Source organism: Bubalus kerabau, chromosome 9, assembly GCF_029407905.1.
Source record: "Bubalus kerabau isolate K-KA32 ecotype Philippines breed swamp buffalo chromosome 9, PCC_UOA_SB_1v2, whole genome shotgun sequence".
Classification (NCBI taxonomy): Eukaryota; Metazoa; Chordata; class Mammalia; order Artiodactyla; family Bovidae; genus Bubalus; species Bubalus kerabau.
The window spans coordinates 52,907,953-52,920,416 of record NC_073632.1 but is presented as its reverse complement, the minus strand read 5'-3'; the positions used below and the strand labels follow the sequence as shown (position 1 = coordinate 52,920,416).

The window sequence follows — 12,464 nt, the reverse complement described above, 5'->3', positions numbered from 1 at the left end:
TTTAATAGCAAGGAAAGTATAAAACTCATTATTTTTAATCCTGTTTATGTGAAATTGAATGATTTGACTGGGGCTAAACTGAATTTTATCTGTTCAGATAAAGCTCAGTAAACATTGACTTCTACAGCGCCACCATACTTCTTTTAGCTTCTGTTTTCTTAAAGGATTTGACTTAAGTTTAAGAATTAAAGTCTTGTTCCTCTTTAGTAAATTGGGAAATAATAAGAAAGCATAAAGGGAAATTTGAGCATTGACTAGAAAATATATACTCATTCATTTTAATTTATGTCCACATAGAGTGAAGTCATAGAATTTAAAAAATATATTTTAACAAAGGATAAAGACCTGTGTCCTATAACAGAAAGAAAAGAAGGAGATCCACTCAGTCGTAAGCAATTTGTCCATTGTTGTGCAAGATTCTGCTAAGGCTAGATCCCAGATCGCCTAATACTTAAGTCTCTTGATATTTTTGTTGTGTTATTGTTCAGACTTCAGACTTCATGATTCTTGGAGTATCTTGGCGTGCAGATCAAAAGCATATTGTCCTTAAGAGTCTTGACTGTTAATCATGCATATTGTGTACTATCTCTACTGCATATTTGCCCTTCACTAATTGTTTAGTTTTCCACTGATACCTTAGAAAAAATAGTCTTTGCCTTATAAAAAATATATAAAAATATTGAAAGAAACCATATATTGGACTTTTCAGCACTTTTGCCTCCTAATATTATAAGATATTCAAGAATTTTTTTCTAACAAACCTGTTATCACCCAGCTTTATTGGACTGACATTCTTCTACAACTTGATTTTTAATTATATTCTTATTATACTGTCTAACAATGAAGTGAATCACTTAAGTGTGTTGTTATTAGAGTAAGTCAACTATCAAGAAGGTGTTAATTGGCCTGTTCAGGGAGTGGTGGTTTTAAAAAATGCCAAATTTTGATTTTTAGAGTTGTTGTCTTCCACTGGACAGTGTTATCAACAGATAATCTTTTCTGTGATGAAACACTTGGAGCAGTCTTGCAAAGATATTTGTGTTACTCGTATAACATAGCTATCCATTTACCAATTATTTGTTACATGGGACAAATAATTAATAATTATTATAATAATTTATAATAATATATATTATTATAAATTTATACCAGGTGATATGTATGACTCAGAATGTGTTCTGCAAAACCAGTTCCTCTTTTAATTTTTTGGTTTAGTTGTAACCATCTCTTGCTAAGACTGTGACTGTTACCTTATAACAGGTATCCACCTGTAACTGGCATACATTCCTCATGTCTCCATGCATCCATATTGCCAAAAAAGTTATATATTTTTTAAAACACAGGTTTGATCTTGCAACTTGTGAAAGCAAAAAAGTATCATTGTTTATGTCATGCAGACTAAAATGCTTGGGATATTAGTCAAAGTTTTCCATTTTCTAGCTTTAACTTGCATTTTCCAGCCTCATTTTGGTCACCCTTTTCACACTAATACACTTAAAATAAGCTTCTTGCCTTCCCCAAGTATCTGTTAATTATTCTTGCTGTACAAGCACATGATTAAACCATTATCTCACTTTGGATTACTGTCTTCACTCCCCATTGAAATCTTACTCTCTCTTCATGCATGCAAAAATGTAGCTCACATGTAAAAGCTTCCATGATACATATTCCATAAAATACGCTTTACCCACTATAAGCTTTTCCTTGGCATTCCCCTTAGCTCTGGGACATTTTCTCATACTATTCATTTCAGTTTATCTTCCTCCATGTTTTATATTCTTTTTGCTGGACCCCCTAGTCCCAGGTTTGGATATTTGCCCTTTTGGATTCATCCTTTGTTTCTCCTTTCTTTCATATATTTTGGGGATCCATTTATGTTTATTCTATGTGCTAAGAGATTTTTCTTAAATGTTTATTTCCAACTCACAATTTCAACAGTCATTTTTAACTATCTGAGTATATTTTTAAATTTCTCTGATTGTTTTTGTTCTTATTTTATTCATAGTATGTTGTCTCAAATATCTGGAGATATTAATTAGATGGTGGATAAAATTTCTTTTGTTTCTTCATTTATCTTGGCTTTTCTTCATTATGCTGCATGTTTAGTGATTCTTGGTTGACCCTTCAGATGTATGAATGGGGGACATATAAGAATAAGGGATAGGAATGATTTAAAGTTGAGTGGGTAGATAGGGAGACAGCTCATTTACCAGCAGCCTCCTAACTGTCAAAATGAATAGAGATTCATGTGCAGTATCCAGTATTTCACAAGTTGTCCAGATATTTCCTTTAGTCTCTTAACAGAAGAGTCTCACATTATTTGCACTGGGATATTGTTTGCCTGTTTTCACGTGTATAGGTGGGGAGAGGGGTGGGAGAATTAAATGGGCATCTAGTCTATATACAAACTTTCCATTAACCCTTCTGTTTTCATAGTACATGTCGTGTCTCAGCACAGTCTCTTTGAGTTCTGTTAGGAATGCTGGTTCCTACTTCTTCTGCAGATCCTTTTATGACATTTCCTAGGATATGGCTCCTTCACGTTGGTTGATCAGTCAGCAATCTTTCTAATTTCCAGAAATTTCTTTAAGTCTGCTATTTCTTGATGACACTCCTCTTTTTCTCTTCCTTATTGTGAATTTATTTCTTTTTATTATTGTTAGTTTTCATGGCTTTTAAAGAGTAACATGAGACATGTTTATTCATCCTGCTGTCTTAAATTGGAAGTTAGCGTACGCTTCTCTAAGGAGAATCAAGTATAAAACTGTGGCAACACTTCATTGCCTTCCCAGTCTAGTTGGAGAGAAAATGCAAATGCCAAAAGAGATAAGGAATCTCATTACTAACTAGAACTGTAGGTAGAATACTTGGCAAACAAAGTATAGTATTTGGACCACTCTGATTTGACTCCATGTTTCTATCATTATTTGAAAGTCAATTAAAAACAATTCAGAGGAGGAAAAGGAATATAGCAAGACAGTTGAGCATCAGTATTTTTATAATTCTGAAATAATTTTTTTCCAACATGAATTTTAAAATGTGGAATAAAGGGAAGTGGGAGAGTCTTAGAGGTGTTAGAAGATGGTTAACTCAATATGTGCACATTCAAAATCAGCCTATTCCCTTTGTAAGTGCCTGATATCTTTAGCAGGCATGTCTGCAGCTTCTAAATGCTTCTGTATTTTTCTCATCATTCCTTTGTTCATTTATTTATTCAACAATTGTGATTACTTCCTATAAAAAATAAATGCCTATTTTGTCCAAACAGATGTCACATATGACAGTGTAAGCCCAAACACCAAATGTTTCTCCTTAAGCAAGTCTTACATGTAGATTGAATAAAAATCTACATAAATCTGTATTTCTTGGTTCTTATAGGCAGAATATCATGTATTGTGAAGCATATTATCAATGAGACTGATTAGAGAATATTAGAAGAAGGAAGAACAAGAAAAACAGATCCATATTAATCTCTGAATGTCAGGCGCAGGAGGGCCTAGAGGAGCTATCCCATGTTGAAGGCAAAATGATAGAATGAACAGTATGAAAAGGCAAAATGATAGGATACTGAAAGAGGAACTCCCCAGGTCAGTAGGTGCCCAATATGCTACTGGAGATCAGTGGAGAAATAACTCCAGAAAGAATGAAGGGATGGAGCCAAAGCAAAAAGACTGTGGATGTGACTGGTGATAGAAGCAAGGTCCAATGCTGTAAAGAGCAATATTGCATAGGAACCTGGAATGTCAGGTCCATGAATCAAGGCAAATGGGAAGTGGTCAAACAAGAGATGGCAAGAGTGACTGTCGACATTCTAGGAATCAGCAAACTCAAATGGACTGGAATGGGTGAATTTAACTCAGATGACCATTATATCTACTACTGCGGGCAGGAATCCCTCAGAAGAAATGGAGTAGCCATCATGGTCAACAAAAGAGTCCGAAATGCAGTACTTGGATGCAATCTCAAAAATGACAGAATGATCTCTGTTCGTTTCCAAGGCAAACCATTCAATATCACAGTAATCCAAATCTATGCCCTAACCAGTAACACTGAAGAAGCTGAAGTTAACATTATGAAGACCTACAAGACCTTTCAGAACTAACACCCAAGAAAGATGTCCTTTTCATTTTAGGGGACTGGAATGCAAAAGTAGGAAGTCAAGAAACACCTGGAGTAACAGGCAAATTTGGCCTTGGAATACGGAATGAAGCAGAGCGAAGACTAATAGAGTTTTGCCCAGAAAATACACTGGTCATAGCAAACACCCTCTTCCAACAACACAAGAGAAGACTCTACACATGGACATCACCAGATGGTCAACACCGAAATCAGATTGATTATGTTCTTTGCAGCCAAAGATGGAGAAGCTCTATACAGTCAACAAAAACAAGACCAGGAGCTGACTGTGGCTCAGATCATGAACTCCTTATTGCCAAATTCAGACTTAAATTGAAGAAAGTAGGGAAAACCACTAGACCATTCAGGTATGACCTAAATCAAATCCCTTATGATTATACAGTGGAAGATAGAAATAGATTTAAGGGCCTAGATCTGATAGATAGAGTGCCTGATGAACTATGGAATGAGGTTCGTGACATTGTACAGGAGACAGGGATCAAGACCATCCCCATGGAAAAGAAATGCAAAAAAGCAAATGACTGGCTGGGTAGGCCTTAAAAATAGCTGTGAAAAGAAGAGAAGTGAAAAGCAAAGGAGAAAAGGAAAGATATAAGCATCTGAAGGCAGAGTTCCAAAGAATAGCAAGAAGAGATAAGAAGACCTTCCTCAGTGATCAATGCAAAGAAATAGAGGAAAACAACAGAATGGGACTAGAGATCTCTTCAAGAAAGTTAGAGATACCAAGGGAACATTTCATGCAAAGACGGGCTGGATAAAGGACAGAAATGGTATGGACCTAACAGAAGCAGAAGATATTAAGAAGAGGTGGCAAGAATACACAGAAGAACTGTACAAAAAAGATCTTCATGACCCAGATAATCAGGATGATGTGATCACTGACCTAGAGCCAGACATTCTGGAATGTGAAGTCAAGTGGGCCTTAGAAAGCATCATGACAAACAAAGCTAGTGGAGGTGATGGAATTCCAGTTGAGCTATTCCAAATCCTGAAAGATGATGCTGTGAAAGTGCTGCACTCAATATGCCAGCAAATTTGGAAAACTCAGCAGTGGCCACAGGACTGGAAAAGGTCAGTTTTCATTCCAATCCCAAAGAAAGGCAATGCCAAAGAACGCTCAAACTACCCCACAATTGCACTCATCTCACACACTAGTAAAGTAATGCTCAAAATTCTCCAAGCCAGGCTTCAGCAATATGTGAACCATGAACTTCCTGATGTTCAAGCTGATTTTAGAAAAGGCAGAGGAACCAGATATCAAATTGCCAACATTTGCTGGACCATGGAAAAAGCAAGAGAGTTCCAGAAAAACATCTATTTCTGCTTTATTGACTATGCCAAAGCCTTTGACTGTGTGGATCACAATAAACTGTGGAAAATTCTTCAAGAAATGGGAGTACCAGACCACCTGACCTGCCTCTTGAGAAATCTGTATGCAGGTCAGGAAGCAAAAGTTAGAACTGGACATGGAACCACAGACTGGTTCCAAATAGGAAAAGAAGTACGTCAAGGCGGTATATCGTCACCCGCGTATTTAACTACTATGCAGAGTACATCATGAGAAACGCTGGACTGACAGAAGCACAAGCTGGAATCAACATTGCCGGGAGAAATATCAATAACCTCAGATACGCAGATGACACCACCCTTATGGCAGAAAGTGAAGAGGAACTAAAAACTCTCTTGATGAAAGTTAAAGAGGAGAGTGAAAATTTTGGCTTAAAGCTCAACGTTCAGAAAACGAAGATCATGGCATCTGGTCCCATCACTTCATGGGAAATAGATGGGGAAACTGGAAACAGTGTCAGACTTTATTTTTTGGGGCTCCAAAATCACTGCAAATGGTGACTGCAGCCATAAAATTAAAAGACGCTTACTCCTTGGAAGGAAAGTTATGACCAACCTAGATAGCATATTCAAAAGCAGAGACATTACTTTGCCAACAAAGGTCCATCTGGTCAAGGCTATGGTTTTTCCTGTGGTCATGTATGGATGTGAGAGTTGGACTGTGAAGAAGGCTGAGCGCCAAAGAATTGATGCTTTTGAACTGTGGTGTTGAGAAGACTCTTGAGAGTCCGTTGGACTGCAAGGAGATCCAACCAGTCCATTCTGCAGGAGATCAGCCCTGGGATTTCTTTGGAAGGAATGATGCTGAAGCTGAAACTCCAGTACTTAGGCCACCTCATGCAAAGAGTTGACTCATTGGAAAAGACTCTGATGGTGGGAGGGATTGGGGGCAGGAGGAGAAGGGGACGACAGAGAATGAGATGGCTGTATGGCATCACTGACTCGATGGACGTGAGTCTAAGTGAACTCCGGGAGTTGGTGATGGTCAGGGAGGCCTGGCGTGCTGCGATTCATGGGGTCGCAAAGAGTTGGACACAGCTGAGTGACTGAACTGAACTGAACTGAATCACTGAATGGCTTCCCTCGTGGCTCAGATGGTAAAGAATCCACCTGCAGTGCAGGAGATCCAGGTTTGATCCCTGGGTTGGGAAGATCCCATGGACAAGGGAATGGCTACCCACTCCAGTATTCTTGCCTGTAGAATCCCAGGGACAGAGGAGCCTGGTGGTCTCCAGTCCATGGGGTCCCAAAGAGTTCGACACGACTGAGCGACTAACGCTTTCACTTTAAACCTCTGAATGGAGTCAGAGTATAACGTATTACCATGAATCATTATAATCCTATCAGTATTTTATTCCAAAGGTACCATGTGTGGTGTCACCTTGGCACTAAAAATAGAACTTATTTTATATAGCAGAAGTAGCAGCTGAGAAATTTGACTTGGCATGAGCAATTCACTTAACCCCTTATAATTCAGTTCACCTTTTTTTCAAGTGAGGTTTGGACTAAATAATCATTAACAATCTATTTGATACTATTTGATACTAAATCCGGGATTCTTTAAGCACTTACTGAATGGTAATTGTTTGCAGGTATTAGGCTAAGTCCTTTGGGAAATATTAAGATACATATATCACAACCCCTGGCCTTCAGGAGAAGATAAATCCAAAAGTGCAAATGCATACACAAATACCACATTATGTAGATATATATTGTAAAACGTAGATAAAAGAATCAATTAAGTGAGAGAGAAGATTATTTCTGACCTGAGCGATTGAGAATGAATGCATAAAGGATCACATGAGTTATGATACTTCACTCTTCAGTAAGATTTTGATAGACAGCCAGGATGAAGAGAATAATGTACCCCCATCAGCCTAAGTTGAACTACAGAGATAAGAAAACATGAAGTGTGTTTAGGAAAGTACAAGTTGTGCATGTATGCTCAGTCCCTCAGTCGTGTCTGACTCTTTGCAACCTCATGGACTGTAGCTCACCAGGCTCCTCTGTCCATGGAATTTTCTAGGCAATAATACTGGAGTGAGTAGCCATTTCCTCCTATAGGGGGTCTTTCTGACCCAGGGATCAAACCTGCTTCTCCTGCATTGGCAGGTGGATTCTTTATCACTTAGCCACCAGGGAAGCTAAGTTAGCCAGCTTTATTAGAGTAATGGGAAAGGAAGTGGAAAATATATCTAGAGGTAACATTATGAGTGGTCTAACCTATAATTTAAGACAAGTATTGTAAATTTTTGAGACAGGGAGACCAACCAGCTACAGTTTATTCAGAGAACATATACAGGTGTAGAAGAAGCTAAGGATAAGAGAGGAGTTCTGATGCTGAAATACCAATAAGAAAACTATTACACTCATCCAGGTAGAAGGTAGTTAGGACCAGAAGTAGGGCAGTGGCAATCCAATGAAATGGTTGGGGCAGGTGAAAGAAAGGATGCATGCAATTCAATAAATGATTGGATAAATGTAAGATTGGAACCAGTGTGACTGGAAAAACGGAGGCACCTTTAATAAAAATTGCTGAGGCAAGAAGTTGATTTTTTTGAAGAAGTAAAATGAGCTAATTCCCCATCTTTCAACAAATCCTTCCGACTTATGTAGCAGCAATTTTGGTATAATAGCAGAATATTCTCTGTGAATTCACGTCCTTTTCTTACAGGCCATTATAGTTTCTTAGGGATTTTTTTTGGTTAATGACTGTGAATCCAAATTGCCTTGTGTGCTCATTTGGGGAAGGATGGGAGTATATGATAGAATGGAAAAAAGTTTTCTTTCAGAATATTATGAAGATTAGAAGTAAGAGCAGGATTTTACTTTAGATTTGAAAGAGCAATTCAGTTACAGATGATCCATATCAAGAATTGTAATAGTAGAAAATGAAATCAAATTAAGTGCACCCATATACTAGGAACTATGAGGAAATAAGTGACAGAATTTTGATTACACAAAGCATGAACATATGATAGCTCTAATTAAAACTGCTATTTCTCCCTTCTCTTAATTATAGTAGTTGACCTGTGCTCCACTTCATCTGAGTTCATAATCTGCACTTTCTAGAGTGGGGATTGAGAAAGGGAATGAAAGTAAAGGACTATTTATAATTAGTGAGGAGGGAGCTTAGGAGAAAAAAAATACTTCAGTTCAGTTCAGTCACTCAGACATGTCCAACTCTTTGTGACCCTATGAATTGCAGCATGCCAGGCCTCCCTGTCTATCACAAACTCCCAGAGTTCACTCAAACTCAAGTCCATCTAGTCAGTGATGCCATCCAGCTATCTCATCCTCTGTCGTCTCCTTCTCCTCCTGTCCCCAATCACTCCCACCATCAGGGTCTTTTCCAATGAGTCAACTCTTTGCATGAGCTGGCCAAAGAATTGGAGTTTCAGCTTCAGCATCAGTCCTTCCAAAGAACACCCAGGACTGATCTCCTTTAGGATGGACTGGTTGGATCTCCTTGCTGTCCAAGGGCGTCTCAAGAGTCTTCTCCAACACCACAGTTCAAAAGCATCAATTCTTCAACGCTCAGCTTTCTTCACAGTCCAACTCTCACATCCATATATGACCACTGGAAAAACCATAGCCTTGACCAGATGGACCTTTGTTGGCAAAGTAATGTCTCTGCTTTTGAATATGTTATTTAGGTTGGTCATAACTTTTCTTCCAAGAAGTAAGTGTCTTTTAATTTCATGGCTACACTCACCATCTGCAGTGATTTTGGAGCCCCAAAAAATAAAGTCTGACACTGTTTCCAGTGTTTTCCCATCTATTTCCCATGAAGTGATGGGACCAGATGCCATGATCTTAGTTTTCTGAATGCTGAGCTTTAAGTCAACTTTTTCACTCTCCTCTTTCATTTTCATCAAGAGGGTTTTTAGTTCCTCTTCACTTTCTGCAATAAGGGTGGTGTCATCTGCATATCTGAGGTTATTGATATTTCTCCCGACAATCTTGATTCCAGCTTGTGCTTTTTCCAGCCCAGCGTTTCTCATGATGTACTGTGCATATAAGTTAAATTAGAAGGGTGACAATATACAGCCTTGACATACTCCTTTTCCTATTTGGAACCAGTGTGTTGTTCCATGTCCAGTTCTAACTGTTGCTTCCTGACCTGCATATAGGTTTCTCAAGAGGCAGGTCAGGTGGTCTGGTATTCCCATCTCTTAAAGAATTTTCCACAGTTTATTGTGATCCACACAGTCAAAGGCTTTGGCATAGTCATTAAAGCAGAAATAGATGTTTTTCTGAAATACTATATAAAGCTCTAAAAACAATTTTTAAACAATTGTATACTGTATAGGCAGTGGTGATTTTTTTTTTTTCCCTTCTGATTCCTACATAGCATCAGAGAGCAGAAAAGTGCTGCCAAATTATACTTCCACATGAGGGACTTCTCAGTGTCAGATTACCTGCATGAGAAACTTCTTTAAAAAAAAAAAAAACCTGTTTTGGGGTCTCTATAACAACCTATAAGGGTGGGATGGGGTGGGAGTTTTGGGAGGGAGGAGACATGGGTGTTCCTATGACTGATTCTTGTTGATGTATGACAGAAAATCACAAAATTCTGTAAAGCAAATATCCTTCAATTTACAAAATTAAGTTGCCAAAAAGCCCCCTGTTTTGTGTGTTGTATTACTTTTCCAATGAGTATTCTCCTTTTGCATTGGAATTTGAAGTGTTGGTTTTATCTTTTCCATGTAATTATTTGATTATATGTAATTATTTAGCTGCCTTTAGAGTCATAACTTGGGAAAGTTAGAGATTTCTCTAATTCAGCATTTCTCTAAGGATGTTAGTCATCTGTAGTTATATCTACGAAAGGTCTCTGTGAACAATTAGGTTGAGAATTTGCTGGGTTAAACATTGTTAAACAAGATTTTTTAGTGGAGGTGGGGGAGGGCATGAAATATCAGACTTAAATAGGCTAACAGCAGTAAAGAATCAGCCTACTGTGCTGGAGAATCAGGAGACCTGGGTTCACTACCTGGGTTGGGAAGATTCCCCTGGCGGAGGAAATGGCAACCCACTCCAATATTCTTGCCTGGAGAATCTCATGGACAGAGGAGCCTGACATGGGGTTGAGAAGAGTTGGACATGACTGAGCAACTGAGCACACACATACGCATATACATGATCCAACTAAGAGGAAACTACATTTAGCAGCAATTCACAAACTTATTTTACCACCATCCTTTTCTCATGAAATCTTTTTCCTAACTATTATTCCTCAGAACACTGTTCCTTAAATTTACAGATAAATTCAAAAAAGAGAGAATTGACTCATTCAAAGTTGCATGACTGTTGACTTAAAGAATTGGACTTGAATCAGGGTTTCCTACCTACCATATTCAGATTGGCTTCCTTTTTTCCCCCAGATTCAAACAAGTCTTTAAGACTGCTACATGGTACTTGAAACTAGATCTGTTAAATGCATACAAGGGAATTCGGAAAAATAAATAAAATTAGAATGAATTAATTACTTTATTATTGTTTGAATTGGCACATAGGTTGAAAGAGCCAATTATTATTTGTAACCTAAGTTACATTTTTACAATCAGGAAATTTAAAAAAAAAATCACGTTATCTTTCAAATTCCCCCCCCCAAAAAAAGCTATAATGGTACAATAATGTGTGTATCCAAGAGCTTCCCCCCCAAAAAAGATTGAAGAAAATGACTATTTATAATTTGCTGTCAGTTATTCCAGACCCCATAACTATATAAGTAAACATGTACCTTTTAAAAACTTCTCTGTATAGACAATATTATGGTAGATACACTGTTCTTCCCCTTAATTTTTTTACTCAGCAGTATTACAGATATATCTTGCCCACAGTAATACATGTAGATCTTTTAATGATTCAGTGGTATTACATTATATAGCTTTATTATAATGTATTTAATCAGTTCCCCATTGGTGGACTTCAGGGTGATTGTTGTTTAGTCGCTGTGTCCCCTTTAGACTCTTTGCAAACTCATGGACTCTAGCCCTCCAGGCTCCTCTGACCATGGGATTTCCCAGGCAAGAATACTGGAGTGGGTTGGCATTTCCTTCTCCAAGTGATCTCCCCAACCCACTGATTCAACTCTTGTCTCTTGCATCTCCTGCATTAGCAGAAGCAGGCAGATTCTTTATGAAATGGTATGAGTTTATTCTTTCACTGCCAGCGTTATTACAACAGGAAACTTTTAAATGGTATGTATCCCTTTCACTGAATTTGAAAAAAAATGATTTTATACTTAATAATGAATAACTGGAGATGTCTTGCTATGTTAATCTTAAACTCATGAGATAATTTATAAAGCATTAATAATAATCATAATCTCTTTTTCTCTCTTCTTCTTCTGCTCTTCTCAGAGCAAATTATTCATGGAAGGATTTAGAAGCCTAAAAGAAGGAGAACCAGTGGAGTTCACATTTAAAAAATCTTCCAAAGGCCTTGAATCAATACGGGTAACAGGACCTGGTGGGACTCCCTGTTTAGGAAGCGAAAGAAGACCCAAAGGGAAGACACTACAAAAGAGAAAACCAAAGGGAGACAGGTAATCATTTTACTTTGTTAGTCTGTGAGTTTATTTTATTTGGAAAAGATTTCTGAAATCTCAATTTATGTTTTTATTATGCTATTAAATCTTGCCACAATAAAATAAAATGCCACCACTGAGTGTTTGAAAAGAATTTATCAGAAATATAGGCTGTCTTCCAATTTGAACTCTCTGCAGAATATGTTTAACTGAGCCTTCAGCATTAGGCACTCAGCAGTCCCTTAACCACTGTTTCCACCAGACTATTGAGATAAGTGAAGTTCCTAATAGACAGAGGTAGGTGCCCCTCAGTACATCCTAACACTTCACCTGTTTGTTTCAAATGAGAATATACTCATTGTTTTGACTGTTTTGAAAGATAATTCACAACTGAAAATTCAAATATAAAAAAAAAATCACCAAATATCTTAACTACAGGTAGGTT

General features: G+C 37.7%; 1 protein-coding gene across 6 annotated transcripts in view; it reads left to right on the top strand.

The window, feature by feature from the left end:
• The window catches only part of LIN28B (lin-28 homolog B), a 143,563-nt gene that overhangs the window by 78,659 nt on the left and 52,440 nt on the right, over window positions 1-12,464 (top strand). For 5 of the 6 annotated variants that reach the window (XM_055535340.1, XM_055535337.1, XM_055535338.1 and 2 more), the window contains one exon: window positions 11,853-12,037. In XM_055535340.1, the coding sequence (XP_055391315.1) occupies window positions 11,853-12,037 (185 nt within the window). Of the gene's footprint in view, window positions 1-4,961; window positions 5,209-11,852; window positions 12,038-12,464 lie in introns of those variants that run through there. The other variant, XM_055535342.1, reaches the window with a different exon arrangement.